Source organism: Cottoperca gobio, chromosome 8 (genome assembly GCF_900634415.1).
Source record: "Cottoperca gobio chromosome 8, fCotGob3.1, whole genome shotgun sequence".
Classification (NCBI taxonomy): domain Eukaryota; kingdom Metazoa; phylum Chordata; class Actinopteri; order Perciformes; family Bovichtidae; genus Cottoperca; species Cottoperca gobio.
In genome coordinates this window covers 13842829-13865833 of record NC_041362.1, presented here as the reverse complement: position 1 = coordinate 13865833, position 23005 = coordinate 13842829, and the positions used below count along the sequence as shown (strand labels likewise).

Below are 23005 nucleotides of genomic sequence, written 5' to 3'. Positions count from 1 at the left end.
ATAATCAAAACAGGCCTTGTTGTTTTTCTAGCCCACTTTTTTTCCTTCAGTATCCTGGTGGGAATCTCGGCGTGAGCTGTCACGTTCAGATAAATAAGAATCTGATCAATGAGAGGAAGCAACACAAAAGACTACAGGAAATCTCCCCTGTAGTATCCCGGGAATATAAGTCTTGATAGCAGAGACCACTGAGAAAAGAAGACAAAACAAATCCAGGTTTGTAGCTTGTAGTGACGTAAATACACATGTGTTCACTTCATTACTGAAAATGTGTCCTATGGTGAGAAGTAGGGGTTATTTTTTTTACAGTTAGCACTTGAAATGATGAAAACAAGGTAGTACAAAATGTAAAGCATACTTTGGTGTTTCACGTCTTTACTTAAGATTTCATTAAACTTTCTTTCTTTTCTTTTTACAAGATAAACCAAAACACTGACAACGAGGACGATCTTGGTTAGTCATTTGATGAAAACCTCCATGCAATGGTTAGGTACAACGGTCAATTAGTTTATTACTTTATATTAATATCTTTTTGCTGAATTAAGCGGTGAGGTTGGAGGGAGGTAATGTACTTATAATAACCCTCCAAAGAGATGATGGATTGTTGTTCTGCCTCTGAATCATTTAGTATTAGCAGTGTAGCAGTGAATACTTAAAAGCTCAATGTGGGGCAGGCATCTTAGCTCTTTATGCATCTGTGCGTCTGTAACATGCTCCACTGCTCCACTTTCTCCCCTTGTCTGGAGCCCCTTGTGTTAACCTCCCCTAACACACAAGCCCCTTTTACACAGAGATATTGCAATACTGCCGTAAAGAAGCTTTGCTTTTGTATAATGCTGCCCCAGTGAGTGATTTATCCACACACACACACACACACACACACACACACACACACACACACACACACACACACACACACACACACACACACACATATACACACATATACATAAGTAGGGCCGAGCTGCATATCCATTAAGATTCTCAGTTTTCTTCAGCTACTGATTTTCAAAATTAGTTTGATTAAATATAGCATTAGCCCACATTTATTTGTTGCTAAAATACACTGCTTGCCTGAAATAAGTTTTGTTTCAGGTAAAGTGCAAAGTTTCTATTCTTAAAGGGGTACACCACTGATTTTACACACTACTATCACTGATCAGTCACAGTCATCAGTTGTCTTCTGTGGCTCTGAAGGAGAACATGGGTGTTTACCATGCAGGGAACTCTAACATAACATGCTATCAAGTTGCATCAATGGAACTGTAAGTGCCACAGTTTTGACACCAAAATTAGACTTTTAAAGTGAAGATATCTTGGTCTCTACTGTCTGGAAGTGCAATACTAAAATCCTGCGAAGACATTTCTTGCATCTGTTCATTGACTTGATTGTTTGTGTGTCCTTACCCTGGGATGCTCACTGTTGTCATTTTTGGGTTTCTGCTGCTCCATTGCTCTTCACGTCTTTTTCAACGGTCTCTTTCTGCCTGTGATACAGATCATAATACTCAATATTACAGTAAATGCTCCATATTAACCTTTGCCTTCTTGAACATAATGTGGAAACCGTTTGGTAAAGGAACTCTTTAAAAAATGGAGATTCTGCAGATTTTTTGCTCATTATGGTGTGAGCTAGCTGTTGCCATGCATCATGGTGCTGTAGCCTTGCGGTATGTTTGCCATTGCTGAGTGAGTAGCTGAGCAGGGACAGGGTTGGGAGGGGGGCGAGAATATTGCACTCTGAGTCAATTAGCAGCCATGATGCTTTTCCCTCCATTCATCTCTCCATTAAAAGAAAACTGGAATACACTGTTGTTACGTATCGAGCCACTTAATCCGCACACTGTTGCTCAAGGCGAGCCCTAAAATAATCACTGGAGGGATTTCAAATCAATGATGCAGCTAAGTCTCACCCTCACTCCCCCACACAGGAAACACACATGTACTTTCTGTGTTTGTGCGTTCATATTTGTTGTCCGGGTGAAAGTATTATATGAAGTATTTAATGATTTTCTCACAAGCCTTAAGATGTTAAATGTGTCTGGAAAAGTAATCTGAATCCAAATGGACAAAAAGTAAACTCTTATTTCTGTTTTATTATTGAAAACAGACATATCTATAATCACCGTTACATTTTAATGCCTGCTAAGAACAATCACAAGATTTCCCAATGAGTACTCACGGTTTGATCTTGTTGGAGAATCTCTGCCGCAGGATGAGAGCGATGGTGGTGAGGACCACCATAGTGGTACACATGGTCCTACCTCCAACGGTATCTCCTGCCTTGGGACCGATGGGCGTTCAAAGCACTGAGACTTCTCCCATTGAGAGGCTTGAATGGTAAAAGGCAGTCTTTGTGTCTGACTATTCCTGTCTTTCCTCTTGGCTCTCACTCATGATTGGGGAGATTAGCTCAGAGGATTAGCCAGGATCAAGGCAGGACTATGAGGTAAACAGAGCATGCTGTGTGTGTGTTTTCTATTCTAAAAACAACCGACCTCGTAACCATCTCGTCAACACATCAGAAATCACCCTTGATATTATGCATTTATTTTTTAAAGGCTGTTGAAATTGGCTTTTAGTGGCACTTTACAGTAATGATTAACAGATACGAATCAAATCACGGTTTATCTGGATAAAACTAGTTCACCGGTGGCCAAGTGCAGTGTTCCTACAATTTATACTGAAAAAGAGAGTGCATAGTGGGATAAATGGTGGTATAAATAGGGACTTCCAGTAGCTTTATACTTTGCTTTACATTGCTGACTCAAGCAGAGAATAAGGGAGCAGTATGCCAAGCGAGAGAGAGGAAACGTTTGTCAACACAGCAGTGAGTAGAAATGCAGTGGAATTGGATTAACAGATATACGATTAAAAGGATTCGACATTGTGGCGTTAAGGTCACATGGTTTTCTTTGTATTTTTATTTCAAAAAATTGTGTTAAATACAGATACAAAGGTGAGTCATAATGAAAAAAATGTACAATCATCACAATTAACTGTTAAAAAATGTAAAAATGTCTTCTTAATATCTCTTAAAGTGAACACAAGTGGGCACAGACTGATTAAAGGTTCAAAGTGTAATTCTGACTGCCAGTATTTCACCTCTAAACTGGATCAATACAATCAAAATTCATCAAAACCATCAGTTATTAGAAGGAAAAAAACCTAGAGTAAGTTTGTATTTTAGTTGTAGTAGTTTGTCATATTTATTGTATTAAGTTTTGGATTATTCTAAAGTATTCTTTATATTGTGTATTGTCTTCTACAGCTATACATCTCTCTCTCTCTTCTAGTGTTAATATCATTTAGTGTGTATGTCTTAAGTCAGTTCATTCAACCAAAATTAGGCTGTATGGACCGTGTAATGTTGCGTTTTGATAGTTTGTATGTTGGCTTGGGTCCGGTTGGCGGAGACGAGAGAATGACACAATGACACTCTCACAGGACTGCCTCCGGCGGCTCGGATACGGTCGGTGAATATCCCAGCACCGGGAGTAACAGTTAGAGTGCTGGGTCTAACCTGTGTAACGGCAACAACAGAAAGTTTGACGATACGGCGGGAAGTCGCCTAAATTAGTGCTGTTTGCTAACTGCTAATGGAAGATCTGTCCATCCCCCAGCAGGCGTACTGCTGGCAGAGCAGCCTCCCGTCTATGCTGGTGAGGACAAACTGATTTTTAGTTTCTGCCACTTTGGATTTAATCAAAACAAAACTATCAAAATGTGCAGGGTTCATGGTTTCAATGTTGCCAAGCCCTGAGTCTGAGTCAGACAGCTGCACTTCTTCTCCCTCTGTACTGAGGGCAGACAGTGTCTCACTATCGCCTCCTAGACTGGACGGAGCGGAACTAGTCAGTTAACGTGCTGATTGTAATAGACATCTCTGCAACACAACACATAGACGTCTTTCACATAAAGTCAACACTGTTACTTCTTCACATTCTGTTGATAATGTTAGTTCATTGTTTTAATGTTTTAAGTTTAAATTCTGGTATCTTTTACACATTGAACCTTTAAAGGAAACGTCACATGATATTTAGAAAAAACGGCAGGTTTTTTTTAGATATACACATTCTGTAGAAGGCACATCCAAGTCAAATGTGACCTCTTGTCCACTGTTTACGTTCGCATTTTATTCCTCTTTGCTCTCTTCTCAAAATAGTTTGGTCCTTTCCAACAGTATAAAAAACAAGGAGAGCTTTAATCTCTCTCTCTCTCTCTCTCGCTCTCTCTCTCTCTCTCTCGCTCGTTCTCTCTCACACACACACACACACACACACACACACACACACACACACACACACACACACACACACACCACAGTACCTGTTCTTATCTAGAGTATATGTCCCATAGCCCAAGATTATTCTAGATTACATTAAACTGTTTTCCCCAGATACATAGCTTCCGTTAAAAGTTTAGTACAGGCTACTAATCCCTCTCTTATGGGGCATGGCCCAAAGGTTATACGTCTCTGAAGTTTCTGGTTAATTAAACCCAGACTAAAAGCTTCACCCAGTTGAGGTTGAGAGCTTAGTCCAGCCCACTTCCTCATAGACGGCTGTGATGCCGCAGTAGACCGTAGCCAAGAATTTGGTCCATGCCGCGGCCACCTCTGCTGTCACAACCTCTGAAAACGCTTCTCCTAGGACCTCCAGTATCACACCACTCAGAATCTGGGCAAGACACAACAAAATGCAGTACTTAAGACATCTTGAGGTTCCATTACAGGAGTAGTTTGACATTTTGGGAAATATGCTGCAAAGAAGTAAATGAGAACACCACTTTCATGTCTGTGCATTTGCATTGTTCCGATGGTGCCCAGTGCACCATGTTATGATGGGCCTTAGTTCACACTATGTACTAATTATGATGTGCACCCACACACACACACACACACACACACACACACACACACACACACACATTCCGACCTCAGCTCCACCCAGGATTCCTTGCTGTTTTACAGGATTGTATGGTTCCAGTAACTGTGTGACGGCAATTGAGAAACCCACATCCTGGTCAAAAGCTCCTTTATAATCTCCTCTGGGTTACATCACGGGACGAACATCACATCATGTGTTCTTCTGAAGTTTATATTTTAGATTCTACCTTCTACCCTCTAGTGGTCAAAAATGTACGCAGCTTTAACTATTTATGTTTGTATTTAAGCATTTAAATGAATTTCTGAGTGTATTTTCATTCACACGCTTTACCTTAAAGTACACAGGCTCCACCTTGTGTCGGAGTGCGTGAGCCTTGCCCACCACCTTCAGCACTGAGGCCATTCGGTCTGAGTTGTCGAGGCTCTCCACCAGTGTATTGAGGGCATTCATGATTCTGTGAGCATGCTTCCTAAGCTGTGCACTCCTCTCCAGCTCCTCCGGCTCCTCAATGTGCTTGAACTGGCTGAAGTACTGCTTGGATGAGGGGAAGTTCACAAACAGCCTGCAAAGGAAGGAAAGTCATGAGTAAATGAGATACACGAGTATGAGCAGCTGCTGCGAAGCTGCGCTAATCTCATCGCCCTTCAGCCTGCAACAGCTCGATCCTGCAAACCCACGTTCATTTTTCTTTGAGCTGGCAAGATATCATGAGTAAATATCAGCACTGACATGAGAGTGATGCCTATTTTCCCTTTAAATGTTTGCTTTAAGCTATTATCTTGGTACTGTGTGATTCCATATCCTTGAAAATAATGTAAAAAGTGAAGGAAAAACATCCAGCTGCAGAGAAATCCAGATGCTAAATGACATAAAAGTTATTACCCAATCGCTGCTAATTGACGTGTTTGTCAGTAATCTTTCCTAACTGACTGTTCTGCATACTTTAACTCGTGAAGTGATCATCCAGTACCAAGAGCAAGTATGTTAAGCACTCAGCGCTGATATGCTGATCTCCTGTTCCTACATAAATAATATTTTGTCATTCTACAGGTGATAAATAAAGCCTTTTTGTAAATAATTTTACATTTCATATTGTAGAAATAAATCTTGCAGCATCAGATAAAATGTGAGTAACACATGTTTCTCCTGAAGGTTTATCTAGCTCTGATAGTGTCTGGGAGGAATTCTGTTTCATAACAGTTTGGGCTTTTTCAATGTAATCTCTGTTTATATGTTCAATCCACTCTGTACTTTTACAGGATTTATATAACTGATTCTTGTGTGTGAACCCAGAGTAAATGTCTGTTTTAAATTAGGGTTTTGAAGAAGCATTAAATGTTAATTAATTACATATCCAGTTATGTATGCCAATATTTATTTGTTGCTATGTTATTTATCACACCCTGAGTTGAAAACATTGAATAAAGCCTCTGGATTCAATCTTCCTTGCTACTATATGCAGTCCACCCTCGTTATCCTGTTGGCTCAGGTGTCTGACTGGTTCTGTACAATAGTTCCTGTCATGCATCAAAAAAGTTGAACAGAAGGTGAAATGTGCTAATTAGTGAGGGCGAAATAAAGAACATTTCTGCTCAGGCTACCAAGAGCACACCTGGTGCTGCCTTCCTTCTACTGCATGGTTGAGAATTATTATTACTGCAAAGACAGCTAACGCTTCATGTATCATTTGGCATTAATATCATGTTATGTCTGTTCAAGTTTCAGGTGTAGATTTTTGATATTTCTTTGCACATCCTTTTCTTCCCACAACTTTTTCTTTGGTTTATGTCCCCTTTTGAACCTCAGAGGTATCACATAGAATTAGCAACGAGGAACCTAAAATCTCTCCCCTCCCACAGTCTGGGAAGAGGGCCAATGCATCTGGTTGCTGGCTATCTAAACCTGATGTCCCATTCCCTACTGTCTCTGCAAAACTAACACAACAACGAAGCAAACATTTCTCTATTAGCTCCAAAGAATATGGCCGGATATTAGAGTTGTTTAAATGCTTGAGAAGGGAGCAGATAGAAGGTGGTGTCTTGGAGCAAAGTATTCCTTGTGTCACTGCAAACTAATGAGGAGCCGTGGTGTTTAATCTCTCTTGTAATTGCATGACCTGTGGTTGCATATAAAAAGCCTCATTAGTAGTTTTAGGTGGACTCTTCATCCTTCCTTATCTATTCATCAAGACTAACTGAAGAGCTGAATCCAGATAAAGTTTCTAATTTCAGACTGACGGCGTCATAATTTGTTTTTGGACCTCTTACCATGAAGACATTTAGTTTGAAGGTTAAAGTTCGAGTAGAGGGCAGTGACAGTGATCTGGTCTTACTTAAAGGAGAATTATCCACGTTCACACTTGTCAAATTCCTCAAATTCCTGAAAGGTCATAGGATGTTTATGGAGGAAGAATGGATGGATGTGGCAAAATAAAATAAATTGTTTCAACATGCAAGAAGAGGAGTGGACACCTGCACGCCGTGACTTGCAGCAAATCTTGTCCCACTTAAATCACCGTCAAAGCTCCTATTTTCTGATTCCCTGCAGATGGCTGATTTTCCCCCCGAGCAGTTCCAGAGAAACATTAAAGAGCGATAACAACAGCGACTATAACAAACCCTCCAACAGAATTGCATGCTCACCATAAAGTTTTGAAATGACTTGTGAAAATATTCAGCAACACATGTGATAGACGTAATCATAAAACTCTCTCATCCCTCGATTGCAGAGAAAAGAGGGATGTTGACTGCTGGTGATGGAGTCAAGCTGCTGCAGGTTGCTCGGCCCTCTACACAGGCATTCAAAACACGACCTGCTCTTCAGGAGGGAGCACTTTCAGAGCCAAAGATGCCTGACTGATGGATTACAATGTTTATCCTTTGCCTCTACTATTTGATAAATAGGATTAGGAAAAAGGAGGGGAGGTGAGAATATCAAATGTAAAAATAACACTGATTGATTTCCTTTGGACAGACTAGAAACTTGTAAAGTCAACACGATCATTTGGGTTTAGCAGCTGCATTCTGAGGGAGGATTTGGATTTAAGTTGATTTAGATTTTCTGTGAAAGAAAACTACGAGTGGGCCGTGCGGCGCCAGCAGGTGCAGTTATATTACTGAGGGGGAAAGAGACAAAATACTAATTAGATTTTTTTATCAGGGAACTAATTAAAGTTGCAGAAATGAGGAGAAAATTGATGAAAAGTCTCAACATGTGCGTATAGTGTTGTGTGACATGCAACTGTTGATCACTCTTCTCCCTTCTTATTACATTCTGCATTAATAACCTTTGTCACCTCTATTTCTTCTGTCAGAATAATATAAATATCCTTCTGAGTCACTTGCGTTAAAGATTTCAAACATAAAAAAGGAGAGTAAAACTATAGAAAACAGAATTACCTGACTAGTATGGCCACCCCGGTGTCCTCGCAGTTCTGGTAGACTTTTGCCCAGGAGTCCTGGATCATCATCCTCTCCTTGTCAGTCAGTGGGCTCGGTCGCTCCAGGTGGTCCCTCTCTCCCTCTCCCTCGCCCTGCATCCTCTCTATCTGGGAACACAGTTGTGCAGAGCTGAGCACGTGCAGGGCTGATGAGAGTACCCCCTCCCTCAAAATAAACACTATATGTCTACCTTTTTTCTTGTTTTATGTCTCTTTCTTGGTGAGAGAGGAAGAAATTCTGTTTCCCTTCCCCCCTTTTTTTTTCTCAGTAAGAATCTTTGCTCTGATCTCCACCTCTGAATCTGTGCTAAGCGAGAGTGTGAGTGAAGAACAGACTGAAAAAACACACGAGAAACACACGCAGGGAACGAGGAGGAGCCTCTGTACTCTCTCTTTTACACTCCCTCTCTCTCTCTCTCTCTCTCTCTCTCTCTCTCTCTCTCTCTCTCTCTCTCTCTCTCTCTCTCTCTCCCTCTCTCTCTTTCTCCCTCTACCCATCTCACCTTTGTAGGTGGTGTTTGATGAAAACATGATGAGATAGGGAACAAATCCTCAATAAGCGAGTCAGATATGTATTACGTGTATTGGGTGAGCATGGATGCAATGTAAGATTATGACGTTGAAATAAGATAAAGGAGCACACTCTGACCTTTTACATCCATCGTCACCATTGCAGACTATCCAGGAGATTAACCTGTAATTTCTCCCAAAGCCCTGCCGACGTAAATGTAGAAACACAAAATGAAAAGGCATGACGTCCATCAGAAATAGGGCAGGCGTCTGTTACGTTTGATTTGTTCTGTGCTTCTGACAAGATACAGATTATATGAGCGTGTTTTCAGTCATTTTTTTACCCTTTCATTATAAGCACACACCCTCAAGAGAGCCACGCAGCTCTCACTGCACTTTTTCAAATGCATACATTTTCCACCTTTGTTGCCGCAGGGGTTATCAGTGGAAATTCATATCTCGCTTGTGTTCTCACAGCTGAAAACTTGAAAATCTACTAAATCATGGTAAATTAGACATGAATCTGGGAGTTAACTGAGGAGAGCAAACATGAGAGCAGTGAAAAGACATCAGATATTGTAACAAAAGCCATGATTGATGTGATATTTATTGCATGACTGGGGAGGTACAATGTGCAGTAGGTGACAACAACAAACGGACCCATGTTAAACATTCACAGAGTCTTTGAGAGTGAACCATTCACAATCAATTTACTGGGAAAGAAATGTGCTGAAGGCAGACTCATCTCATATTTCCCGTTATTGGTGTCTCAAATATTTCTGAACAGTTAACCTTTGTAAGCAGAGGTATCACCTTCCCCATCAGCAGAGTTCAAACCAATGCCAGCTAAACACATTGTAAATATTCTAACTTTGAAAGGATAAAGGTGAATATTATCCAAGTCCATCTCAGGCACTCCCAATTAAACCAATGATCAGAGTGGGAGAAGCTTTTCACTGCACAGGTTTATGATTATCAAACTGGCTGGTCTATTATCAGATAGTTATGGTCCGATTAGGTTGTGGATCAGATAAAAAAGGAGACTTGGTCAATGATTGTAGATCAACACGCTCTGCTCGTACTGGTTTATGTTTCTGCAGAGGAACTCAGATTTATTTTGTAATGTGATATATACTAATCATTTATTAATGTCATACCTTTAACCCACTCTCCTCAGAAAAACAAAGATTATGTTACATCCAAAGCAATAACTCTACCCAGTAAATCCAGGGCTAAAGAGTAATGACATCTAGTGGACAGTTGGAGTATTACTGCTTTTCAGGGGCTGTCAGAAATGCAATATTTGAGATGAGTTTATGTAAATGGTTTATAGAAAAAGTAAATTATTAATTATCTATGAGAATCTATCAAAGACTGAAGGCAAACATCATGTAAGCATCAGGTGTGTGGTATGATTATCTGCCCAGTTTAAATTGTAAATAATTTAAGCACGTGATGTGTTATCAATGTAGCATTTACAAAATTATGTTTTATCTTAAGCCTAGTTTTTTTTTTTTATTCCAAAAATCATAGACCTTACTGCACAAAGACGGGAGAATCAGGCTACCGGATGGCACTCACTGGCACTCATATATTCCGCAAAGCGTAGCTGGCAAGATTGATCCAAAGGGGATTCCGTAGTTCTGAGCGAAGGCAGTTGTTAGGCTACAGTGCTACATAAATGATAGTTAACAGCCGTTTGTCCGCAAACATTTGAAACAATTTGTAGAAGAAATACCGTAATTAATGTTATTTTTTGTAGCTATGCTGTAGCTAAGTTTATGTTGTACGCAGAAGGTAATTTCGTGTAATTAGCTCACCTAGCAGAAACGTGTGCTGTAGGTTGCTTGCTAGCTAGCTAGCTAGTTAGCTAACGTCATAAGAAGAAAATCGGAATCTAACGCGGTGGTCAGTTGACAAAAGGAGCCGCTGCTGTCAGTGAAATAAACCACCTGCTTTGCCACAATGAATATCGCTAAAAGTGGTTATCGCGTCTTTTCCGCAAACTCCTCCGTAGCATGCACAGAATTGGCAAAGAAGATAACCGAGTAAGTTAATTTGTATTTTATTCCAACGTTACTGAATTTATGTTGTAGAAAAACTGTTGCGGCTGGTTTTGCAAACGGGAGTCTGTCTGGTCGTGATGAATGAACGATGTGCTAAATGTCGCATGTTGATGTGATCATTACATCGCACACTTTGTTACATTCTAGCTGTAATGTTAAATGTGTGTTCTTGTTTCACAGGAGGCTGGGAGTTGAACTGGGGAAGTCTGTGGTCTTTCAGGAATCTAACAGAGGTGAGGAGAATTATTATGGCTTTATATAAATATATATATTGTTCCTAACAAAGTGGACGAGTAATTATTGCTTTCAGGATATTTATTCAAAATAATAACTTTAATAGCTCCTTTCATGCAAAGATCCAAAGTGCTTTACAGTAAAAACAATAATAAAGTTCAAGTGTGTGTTTGGCTGATAAAACAAAGATAAAAAAGTGATTTAAAATCCAAAGCAAATGAGGGGGAGGAAGGGAAACAAACATGGATACTAAAATCACTAAGAATAAGTTTGAGAGGTCTGTAGAATAAACTACATAGAATAGTCAATTTATTCTTTGAAATACAACTAGGACTCAAGGTGGAGAAACAGCAAAGTGAGTCTGGAAAACAACTCAAATAATGTATTCGTTTCACTGCAAGGTCTCGCCCTCGGCCTGTCAGTTTTGGCTGGTGGAAAACTTAATATTTTGGAGGTGATGACTCAATGAGAGGGGATATTCATCAAGATTCATCCAAGACTGAAGTAAAAAAAAAAAAGGTCAAATCATGTTAGTCACGAAAAAAGCCCTGACAGATAAAAGACTTATTTACAGGAGATTGCAAATTAAGTAAACTGAGCTGATTCATTCGACTGTGGGGACTGAAGAGGTGGCTTGATGAGATTGTCTCTGTGTAGGCTGTGAGTAGATTTGCATAGTAGCATACTTCTTTTCAGTGATCCTAACAGGAACAGAGGAATTAGGGAGGGAACCAAAATGTACACCACCATGAATATGTCAGGTATTTATCTTGCTACACCTCAAAACAAAATAACTTGCTTTGAGTTAACCAAGCAACCAGAGGTGGGTTTGGGTAGCATCAGTGTTTACAACAATATGAAATGTAAAGCCTTTTGTGCTGCACATGTAGGTGTGACACAATGAGAGCGAACATGGTTTACAGACATGTTCACATGGATGTTTTTGAAGATATTGTAGGCGTTGGTTGACTATTGAATGTTTGCGCATGGTACAAAAATATATATAGTTGTTTTTGAAGATGAAACTGAAGCATCAGGAAAATGCCCCCTGTCCATTTATTAATCAAAGTATTCTTTGCTAAATTAACTGATTGCGTCCACACTTTTTCAATCCCAAAAGAAACTAGAGTGGATGTGAAAGAATCGGTTCGCGGACAAACCATCTTCATCATCCAGACCATACCCCGGTGAGTTTAATTTCTGCACAAATCTCCACCTGCGAGTGAGATCTTGTTACAGTTTTTATGATTATTACTCCCTAAAGTTTACTTGTCCCTTTTTTTATTTGTTTTCTTTATGCAAACAGAGATGTTAACACAGCCATCATGGAGCTGCTGGTTATGGCCTACGCCCTCAAGACCTCTTGTGCAAAGAACATCATTGGAGTCATTCCTTACTTCCCCTACAGCAAACAGTGCAAGATGAGAAAGAGGGGCTCTATAGTGAGCAAGTTGTTAGCGTCAATGTTAGCGAAAGCAGGTAAAGAGAACAAAAATAATCCCAACCTGTGATTGGTTTGTCTGTCTCTTTTTCCCGCCCATCAGTGGCATTGTGTTTGATTTCATGTTCACATAGACAAATTCATCTTAATTGTTGTAATTGGGAGGAAGACCATGCTATTAATGTATTTTACCCCAAAGGAATAACACACATCATCACCATGGACTTGCATCAAAAAGAGATCCAGGGCTTCTTCAGCTTTCCAGTGGACAACCTGCGTGCCTCCCCTTTCCTGATTCAGTACATCCAAGAAGAGGTGAAAATTCCATTTGATTATCTACTGTGTGTGTGTGTGTGTGTGTGTGTGTGTGTGTGTGTGTGTGTGTGTGTGTGTGTGTGTGTGTTAGTAACCCCACCTATTAACCCCAATCCATCATCTGAGGTAAACATTGTTTTCCTTCATCCTGTCAGATTCCTGATTACAGAAATGCCATCATTGTGGCAAAGTCTCCATCAGCAGCTAAGAGGTAACTGATGGATACAAAATAAACACATTTCACCTCGGCTAGTTCTCCCTTTCTGTAAGCAATGTTATAATGAAACACACTATTGTTGTTGCCAGAACTACTCAATCATACAAACAGAGATGTATGTGACAAAATATGTGTACGTAAGCATTTTTCTCTAAATTTTAAACATAGTATTTTTCTTTAGGGCTCAGTCCTATGCAGAACGCCTGCGTTTGGGTCTGGCTGTGATTCACGGCGAGGCTCAGTGTTCAGAGTCTGACATGGCTGATGGAAGACACTCTCCTCCATGTGTCCGCAACACCACAGGACATACAGGACTGGAGCTGCCTTGTAAGAACTTCCTTTTTTTGTAGAGCGCTGTTGATTTTATTAATTTTTTTGCAGGTTTTCTTTGTACATGAGTAGGTCCAACGCTTGCTAGATTTTACCTGTACAGAAAACGTATCCCTGTTTATTGTTTCTCACAGTTGGATTCCCTTTTTATTTGTCACACTACGGTCAAATTCAGCAAGAACTTTCCTATAATTCCTGGTAGTTTAAGTCCTCATTGCTTAAAGTTTACAACACCGACAACCCAATCCAGCTCTTATTTGTGCTAACCTGTTTCGAGCTGATGATTCTGCTGTTTCTCACTCATACCATCAACCATACAAATTGATTTTCTGTGTCACTGCATGTTTTAATTCAACAGATACAACACTACTTCTACTCATGCTGCATCCTCCGCAAGCTGCAACTCCTAACTTGCAAAAAGTGACATTCTTAACAATCATAGAATCATAGTTGCTGCCTATTTCCTAGAACATACCTTTTTTTTTATTTTTTTTAATATTTATATTTGGTGAGAAATATACTAACGTGACCCTTGAATACAGCATTCAACATATTTGCAGTGTTAATTCCCGGTAAGGCCATTTGAATGGTTCGGTCTGGGAAAATATCAAATTATTGTGTCATTGGCAAATGACTCCGACGTCTTTGCGTCCAGTAGTCACTTTATCATTTAGTAAAAATATTTCTATTCTTACTTGTGTTCACCCTCGACTTAAAAAATCCTCCTTTTGAAACCATAACATGCTTTTTAAATTGGTTGAAGCAATAACAAGACTTACATTTTAACACTATTGAGCCTGATTTGTTGCTGGGAAATATTTCAGAATTTCTGCCAACGTAGCGAGAGGATTTTCCAAGTCTTGGCATCATGTGTTTGTCATGTCAAATATTTGTGCATTTGTGTTAACGTGGTGTTTATTTGTTGGTAATAGCAGGCAAACAACAAGCTCCGTTCCCTGGCATAGAGCTCCCAAGTACGACCGTAAACATAACTTACATCTGACTATGAAATGATTCCTCTTCAAATGGTTCCTCAATTGGTGCATGTGTAGACAAAGGGTTTGTGTTGCATCTCGTAAAAAAACACTCTGGATTAGAATTGTAATCTTGTGAAAAATGCATAAAGTAATTGTTAGTGCACACAGAGACGGGTTTGCATTGACAAAGCCTCGTCAATCAGCTACAGTGTGCGTCGTATTAAATGCTATTTGCATGGCGTGTTTGACTCGAAATAAGCAGCTCACATGTTTACTTCACATCTCCAAGATTCCAGACGGTTGTTCTACAAGATGGCCAAACTCCTCTTTGTTTTGTTGTGTTCTGATTTTATTTTGAAATCCATAAATCAAACCAGAACCATGCCAAACATTTTTTTTTTTTTTTTTTTTCTTTTTTACTTAGTTAAATATCTGGACTCATCTTGCCAATCAACACATGGTGCACCCGTATTAAATCTGCTCTTCAAAACCTGATTAACTTTTGGTCATAACTGCATGTGATGAGAACAACAAAGCATGCTTTTGAAACCTAACATCTAATGATGAGAAGAAGAAACATTACCAATGGAATTGTTGAAACGTTTAAGCATCAAATTAAAGTTTTTAGTTTGCTACTTCAGCGATAACACCAGAACTTATGTTCTCAACAATAATATTTAGTGCAGTCTTTTTATCTCTGATGCCAATGAAATCATTTCAGCTTTTCAAATCTATCAGGATAAAGTTGATGATAAGATTTGTATAATTTTTTTTATCTTAAACTAATTTCAAGATGTCTGACCAAACATTTCTCAGGTAGCTTGTTGCATCTCAACAAGCTGTGAAACACATTTTTGAGAAGTGCGTGTGTGTAAGTGTGTGTAAGTGTGTAACAACATGGCTTTTACTGTTTTTGGTTAATAGTGATGAAAGTCTGAATGTGACACTGCCAGGTTTCCTGATGCTGTGGGACTCACGGTATTCAGCAAAGTGTTCTGCAAGGCATGCTCCTCCTGTCTCTGCTTCTTTACCCTTTTCTCCTTCACAATCGGCTTGTCTGGCTGATTGTTTACCAGTTGATTGTTTCCTTATTCCCTTTTGAATAACTACATTTACATGCACAACAAATACTTAAAATGCAGTGGTTTAAAACATAAAAAGAAAAAAAGATGTATTATCATCATTGAGAAATGCAATGTTGAATCCAAGTCTAACTTCAATTCACAACGTGGTGTGTTAAGCTATTTATTTGAGCTGTCGGTTGCACACATGCATCACATTATTAAGTCTATCACAAGGTAGAGGATGTTCATGTTGTCGTCAACATGTTGTGTTTTCATGCTTCTATTTAACCTTTGTGGTGACGGTTTATATACTTCCAGCAGATGATGATATTATTTTAACCACAATGACTCCAGGATGTTTGTCAGGAGCAAAGTGCAGCTGCAGTGATTAGTCGACCAAATGATAAATTGAACTTTCTTGATCATCTATTAATGGTTAAAGTCATTTTTAATGCAAAACATTCAGAAAATGCTGTTTTCAGCCTCTTGAATATGGAGAATTTTCTGCTTTTCTCTGTTTTATATATAAATATATTTGGGCTGATGATGAAAGTAATTGTTGCTGCTCGTAGCCTGGGAGCGGATAGGACGGCATTATTAGATATATAACTCAGAAGTAATCACAATGACAAATGAAGCTGCACAGATATGAACATTACAGTTAATTATAGTTTCTCTTGTGATATTGGTTAAACAAATGCAGCTGTTGCATCTCCTGTGATTGGCATGGAAGATGCAATCTGATTTAGTGTGTGTGTGTGTGCATGTAAAAGTAGTCGCTGGCAGCAGTGATGTTCGACTGAGGACTGACCCCAGAACATTGGCAAGTGTGTATGAAGATACCCTCATCAGTGCTTGTCAGCCAACTGTCCTGTGTGAAATAAGACTGTCTGCTGCATATTGGTTCATATGCAGACTGCTGCCATATGCCTGCCACAGCCGGGCCTGAGGCTGCGTGTGTCCGGGCAGTTGTACGTACCTTCTGATTGGGTATCCTGGGCAGAAAAGCCTGTCATTTGATTTTGCATGGCATGTGCTGTACTAAGTTTAGCATTTCACTGTAATCTCTTAGGGGTAGGTGAGGTACAATGGGGGGAACATTTTAAAACTCTTCATTGCCATTTTAAATTGACTACAGCATTGTATTACTCTCACAGAATTTCGACAAATCGGTTACGTCATCCGATAACATAATTTGGGGGTGCAGATTTGCCTAAATCGCAAAAACATTTTCTCAACCCATTTTACCCAATCTACAGAGATTTTATTTTCCAGTAGGTGAAATACAGTACACACAACCTCGAAGTGCTCTGACGGGTAACACGCTCTGCTTTCCTTTTCAGTAATGATGGCCAAAGAGAAACCTCCCATCACTGTAGTCGGAGACGTGGGGGGGAGGATTGCCATCATTGTGGTAAGATGCTGTAAATGCACTTTCCTTCGTGGTTGTGCTGTCAGTCAGCTGCTCTGCCATATTTGAATTATAACTCTTTCATTGTGTGTGTGTGTGTGTACGCTTTCTTCCTCTTACATATAACATTTTTTATTCATAAGCAATGAAACGTACAGATGATCAATTTAGTGAACAGGTTTCTAACGATGGATATTCTTGTAGAACAGACATTATTGAGTCAATTCACCGACGTGGCCACAAAGTGTTGTTCGTATGTTTCTGCTATTATCCTAAGCTGCTCAAAGAAACCGTGACTGAGAAATTACCAAAGAGTCGGGTGTGTAATTAAGTCTTAAAAGAACAGCTTGTATTTTTTCTTCTTCTTCCAGGATGACATTATTGATGATGTCGGAGACTTTGTAGCAGCTGCAGAGATCCTGAAAGAGAGAGGAGCCTATAAGATTTATATCATGGCCACACACGGCTTACTGTCTGCTGATGCGCCACGCCTTATCGAGGAATCCGCCATTGATGAGGTGAGGACACGTCAAAGTGGTGTTTTCATAATGTGTATTTAAGTTTAATCGGTAAAAGTTATTGTTGAGTTTGAATGAAAAACCTGCCGTGTCATTCCTGTTTAATATCAACAAGGAAGCTGTTGAAGTAACAAGGGAAGAAAGAAAGTGCCAAACTTATTTCAAACCAGCAGAAAATGTGCTACTTTATCTCTCATCTATTCTTTTTAAACACAATGTAAAAGAGGATACTTCCTCTTCATGAAAGTTTTTTTTTAACTGAATTGTTATAGCATGGAATTAGCTGTAACTAGAACAAGGAAAGGATGTTGGATTTTTATTTCTATAGAACAGGGGTCGGGAACCTTTTTGGCTGGGAGAGCCATAAAAGCCAAATATTTTTTTAATGTATTTCCTTGAGAGCCATATAAATTTGAATGCAACTTTATGCGTGCATTTTTTAATATAACACGTCTCCGAGTACTAATAGCAGTATCAGTGTTTCATTGAACAGGAGCTCTTTTATTAAATAAACTAAACGCTTACGTTATTTATCTCATTTATGTGCACGTTTCAGTGTTTACTGCACGAGTGTCAAACTCAAGGCAATTATATCCGGCCCGCGAGAAAATATCATATGTCTGTCATAACTGGCCCGACGGTTTTGGTAATTAAATCAATGCATGGCACAACTACAAGGAAATACATTCGAGGAAGAATCTAAATATGTGAATGGAATGAAAGTTTTTGGAAAGCAAAGGGAAACACACCACAGATCTCTGGGACGATGTGAGCTGGACTGTTTGTGCGACATAACAAAGCATCTCACTGTTAAACCTGCAGCTTCAGGGCCGTGTGATCACGGACATGTTTGATGCAGTAAGAGCTTTATAAGCCAAGCTGCCTGTGGGAGACTCTGATGCAGAAGGAAACTTTGGTCACTACGTGTTTCCAAACACTGACAAACATCTCCACCGCTGTGTTCCCGACAGCATTCTGCTGATCAACTGAGACCATTTGCTGACTTTGCAGCTCAGATATTTAAATTGAACTGCTCAGCAACCCGTCTGCAGTTGACTTAAATATGTTCCATATCTTTTTGCACTTTATGTGTATCCTGTTCAATAAATGTGGACCGTGTTTGGCCCTCGACGTAGTCCCAGTTTTTAATGTTGGCCCTCTGTGAATGAGTTTGACCCCCCCGGTCTACTGCTTGCTTTGCGCAGTTTCTCCTCTGTTCGGTTTCGCGACGGGCGGGGCTCCGCCCCCTACACCCCTACACCCACACCTATATACACACACTACACACACACACACACACACACACACACACACACACACACACACACACACACACACACACACACGTGTGTGCGCTGTGCAGTCAGAGACAGAGCGGAGGAAAGGAGAGGGGAGAACTAAAAACAAATCCGCTGCTAAATGTTTTACTTTAAAATGACACAGTATAATTATTTATTACTTGTTAATCATGTTAAATGTCAGCTCAAAATTGTCTGCGAGCCATATCGCGTCATCGAAAGAGCCATAGGTTCCCGACCCCTGCTATAGAAGATTAGTTTACATTTTTAGTTCCTCTTAACTATCCAGGGTTACAGTCAACTCTTTGTGTTTCGGGTCAAATCTGGTCTCGCTGGATTAAAAAGATGTAAAGATTTAACCTCCCATCAGTAGTTAAGCCATCTCAGGTTTCCTTTTTATAAGCAAAGAGTATCATCATTCACAGGGGAACCATAACAAATGAGTGTTTTAATAAAACCGAAGTCATGTCTCGAGTTTCCTCATGACCAAATCCTGGTATCTTTTTAAAGTGTGACTGTTCAGCATGAGATGAAAACTGCACTCTATATATATATATATATATATATATATATATATAGATAGATAGATAGATAGATAGATAGATAGATAGATAGATAGAATTCTCATCATGTGTGATTATTCAACCCTCAGGTGGTGGTGACCAACACAGTCCCTCATGAAGTACAAAAGCTACAGTGTCCCAAAATCAAGACTGTGGATGTCAGCATGATATTGGCCGAGGCCATCCGCCGCATCCACAACGGCGAGTCCATGGCCTACTTGTTCCGCAACATCACCACGGACGACTAAAGAGCGTCGGAGAGGGTGAGGTGGGTGTGATAGTGACTGAAGGCAGGTGCATTTCTTCCCTGTGCTGTAAAAACATGCTCATGCCATGTTCCATGTGTTGTGTACGTCAAGGACTACATGTATCCGAATTCATTGAAAGAAGTTTAGATAGTAAGAACTACCCAAAGTTATTTAACGACTTGTCAAAAGGTGTAAAACAATTTTTTTTTTTTAAGTTGAGAAAAAGATGATAAAATGGCATTTTTTAAATACCTTTTGATTCATTCATTCATATTTTGAAAGCCTCTCTTTGTCTCGCTGCTCCAACTTTAACAAAAAAATGCTTTGTATTAAATAATTATTTTGTCATACACTGCGGTACCTCATCTAAGGATTGAGCTTCAACTGCAAAAGAGAAGAGCAAAATGTCTCCCGTAACAGGACTTTGTGCTTAAACAAGCGTTTCCCAGACGCTCTTGCTGGCCCTCATGATCAGGGCTGCTCAGCGTCATCCTGTGATGTCTTTGCGTTTAATGGAGTGTGTTGTTTCCAACCACGTAGACAACACTGGACAAACTCCTGCTTATTGGTGCACAAACTCTATTTTTTGCAGCTTTTTTTGCACCATTTGTGATATTTGGATGCTTGGTAAAATGTCTTGTGTGACTGAAGAAGGTTCTCAACACCAGTAGAAATGTAATGGATTGACATTTGATGTTGTGTATATATTAGGAGGTCACGTCAACGAAATTAATCCAAAAATATATTTTCTCACTTTCTCTTAGAGAATATACTTTTGGTTTAATGCTTGTTGATTTGAGGAACTGCTCCTTTTTTAGCTTCCTGCTGTTATAATGAAGGTTAATGTAATTTCATTTATGGTGCCAAGTGTAATGTGGGGCTCAAAGAATTGTAAAAGGAACTAGATGTTCACAGCGAGATCATCCTGAGTAACTTGGACGTCATTTCTTAAAAAGGCGAGTATTTAAAAGATTTGAACGCCGCAAATGAAATTCCATTCACTTCCATTGAATTGAATCTGTAGCACGAAATCTAACGTGGTGACGCATCATAGCAGTCAGTGGGATTCTTTTCTTTAAGTTACATTATTATTATTTTGTTATTTGGATAGACAGACCCGTTTTTAATATGCGCTATCTCTCTAGCAGTAAACTGAACATGCTTGTTCTAGTGTCAGTGTAATCTGACGGTGACATCACACTGCATGGGATTTACTCAAAAAGCCGAAAGGACCATCTCTGTTGCAGCCAATGAATTACAAACTATGAATACTGAACATTACTGCTGACGTCATGAGTTTGAGTTTTGGACTCGTGTACTACATGCGTTAAAGAAACCAACGATGGAAGTCTTGAAACTCGAGTGTAACGGCAGCACTTGAATGCACCAGATAAGTGGACTTCTGAGTTGATCTGTGCTTTAGGTGCATTACTTTACTATGACAACTTTGAACAAAATTCAATATGGGTGGCTCTTGAATAGTTTTTTGTATTGTGCTAAAGTGAATGGAACCTGACGGCTTCTTGGAAGGTAGAGAAATATCCAGCAGTAATGTCAAATCTGCAGTTTTTAGTACATTTGCAAAAACGGCAGTACGGTCGAGATGTTTGTCTTCATACTACTGCAGCATTTCCCCATAAAAACGTGCATCTTTTTGTGCTCGGAGTACATTTCAAAGTGAAAGGAAATGTGTGTGTCAGGGAAATGTACTTAAAAAGCCAATACACAATTATTTGTTTCTGTGTTTATGATGGTTTGTTTCCATTTCATATGTTGAAAAAGTGTCTTTTTTTTTACTGTTTTATTGTTTTAATTCTGGATACTGGATTTCTCCTGATGTGCTAATGGATGGGTATCTGAGAGCTAGATCCACACGCCTGGTGTTGTGTTGGCACAGATTTTAAGCTTGTCAATATCAAACGCTGTTGCTATGCAGGCTCAAAGGTTGTCTGTCGTTGGTGCGTTTCATCACGTCGTCTCTGTATTCACTGTTCCGCTGACTTGTCTGTGATGTTGAACACGTATGATTTAGACTCTACACACTTCTGTCTAACTTGTTTGTCAATGTGTATGAAAATAAAACGATTGCCTCTTGCCGTGCCTCGTCTCTGCCAAATAAGGAAACGTATTACAGGTACTGAGAAGTATACCACACTTGGACATAAATGTGTCTTTATTACAGTAAAGTCTAAAATTGCTTTTACAAATATTCATAGTCAAATTGTCAAGTCCATTTTATTTATATAGCACCAGATTACAGCAGAACTTTTCATATAGAGGTCTAAACTGTAGGCCGACACTTTAATGTACAGAGACTCAAAGTGTTCCAGTTCAGTGCAGGAAAGTTTAACTTCTTGGTGTCTGGTAAGAAACTGTAACGCAGCTTGGAGTCCAGTCAGTCTTGGACGTTTCCTCTTCGTGTTTGCTGTTCCGAACCAAACGTCCGCTGACTAATCATAGTTTTAAGCAAACTTTGTGTTAATCTGTAGATATTTGATGAACGTAGCTGAAAAGTTGATAATTAGCAAAGTAAAAGGTTATACAAACATCTAAATGCAGTATTGGTGTATGTATGAGTAACCTACCTTCAACTTTGATGTGCAGAACTACAGTAAATCACTTTTAGTAATTGTTGGCCTGTAATAAGCCAGTCCCTCACACCTGATGTAGTGACGTCAGAGATCCTATACTTGTTCATAACTTCTCAGGTATCTATGCAACACTGAGGAGCTTTGACCAAGTCTAGGAGCAGAGACAAACGCAGAAATACTCGTCATTTATGGTAGAAAAGTAATCTGTCATGACAGATTTAAGCTTCAGCATGAAGCCGACGCACAACAGAGCCTCATGCCAGTGTCCACTACAACCTGAATGGAAAGATTAGTTCGCACCTGAGCTTTAAAGAGGTCGATCTGCCTCTCTGCGTCCGTCCGCGTGCCAAAAAAGACGAGTTTCTGTGCCGCTGTGGACCTGCTGAAGACTGCAGCGAGTTTAAAGCGGGAGACGAAGAGGAACCTGAGATCTGATAATCATTTGTCACTTCCTCGTCTGATTCTGGGGAAACAATGCACCTTGTCTCTGAATATTATTGGAAAGAGGAAGCATACCTTTTTCTCTTATCTAGGCAGGAAATGTAACGCAGCACAAGTGAAGTCAACTAATATGATGAAACCCAATGTATTTATCCAAGTGCGTTTTCAACAGCTCATGTAAATGACTGTGTAGAGCCTGTGTTTTTTAATTCATTTTTTACTTTGTATCATGTATTGTCATTTACTGGAGACTGATTACGTTTTTACAGGTGTTTTGCTTCCCTTAAAATCCCACTTGACGTTTGAAAAGACCTGCTTCCTCATATTAACCTACAGAGACAATTCGTCAAATTGCTGCAGTGTTTTGTAAATAATGACCACCAGAGGGCAGTGCAACACAGAGATCATAGAATGGATTGTCCGTGTGTGTGTGTTGGACCAATAGAATAAATC

At 39.6% G+C, this 23005-nt stretch overlaps 2 protein-coding genes across 4 annotated transcripts; one reads left to right on the top strand and one right to left on the bottom strand.

Moving 5' to 3' along the window:
- Nucleotides 1-2914: 2914 nt before the first annotated feature.
- LOC115011654 (cytoglobin-1-like) lies at nt 2915-10436 on the bottom strand. Of its 2 annotated transcripts, XM_029436840.1 has the most exons (5): nt 10420-10436; nt 8978-9042; nt 8288-8432; nt 5220-5451; nt 2915-4679 (listed from the first exon to the last, which is right to left on the bottom strand). In XM_029436840.1, the coding sequence occupies exons 2-5, from the start codon at nt 8997-8999 to the stop codon at nt 4515-4517; spliced, it is 564 nt and encodes a 187-aa protein (XP_029292700.1). In that variant the 5' UTR covers nt 9000-9042; nt 10420-10436; the 3' UTR covers nt 2915-4514. The 2 variants fall into 2 exon arrangements, with proteins under 2 accessions (XP_029292700.1, XP_029292701.1); XM_029436841.1 differs by lacking the exons at nt 8978-9042; nt 10420-10436 and adding an exon at nt 8520-8563 and having other exon boundaries at nt 8288-8436.
- Nucleotides 10414-21614, top strand: prpsap2 (phosphoribosyl pyrophosphate synthetase-associated protein 2). Of its 2 annotated transcripts, XM_029436837.1 has the most exons (11): nt 10414-10886; nt 11085-11137; nt 12259-12325; nt 12445-12617; nt 12779-12894; nt 13050-13105; nt 13293-13438; nt 14374-14415; nt 16826-16896; nt 17265-17411; nt 19362-21614. In XM_029436837.1, exons 1-11 carry the CDS (start codon nt 10804-10806, stop codon nt 19518-19520), a joined length of 1113 nt encoding a protein of 370 aa, XP_029292697.1. In that variant the 5' UTR covers nt 10414-10803; the 3' UTR covers nt 19521-21614. The 2 variants fall into 2 exon arrangements, with proteins under 2 accessions (XP_029292697.1, XP_029292698.1); XM_029436838.1 differs by lacking the exon at nt 14374-14415 and having other exon boundaries at nt 10417-10886.
- The last annotated feature ends 1391 nt before the right edge of the window (nt 21615-23005 follow it).

Coding starts and splice junctions, on each gene's coding strand:
- prpsap2 (XM_029436837.1), top strand. CDS start 10,804: ATGAATATCGCTAAAAGTGGTTATCGCGTCTTTTCCGCAAACTCCTCC. Junction 12,326..12,444: donor ATCATCCAGACCATACCCCG/GTGAGTTTAATT, acceptor TTATGCAAACAG/AGATGTTAACACAGCCATCA. Junction 12,618..12,778: donor GTCAATGTTAGCGAAAGCAG/GTAAAGAGAACA, acceptor TTTACCCCAAAG/GAATAACACACATCATCACC.
- LOC115011654 (XM_029436840.1), bottom strand. CDS start 8,999: ATGGTGACGATGGATGTAAAAG. Junction 8,433..8,977: donor GGTGACGATGGATGTAAAAG/GTCAGAGTGTGC, acceptor GTTCCCAGATAG/AGAGGATGCAGGGCGAGGGA. Junction 5,452..8,287: donor GGGGTGGCCATACTAGTCAG/GTAATTCTGTTT, acceptor CTTCCTTTGCAG/GCTGTTTGTGAACTTCCCCT.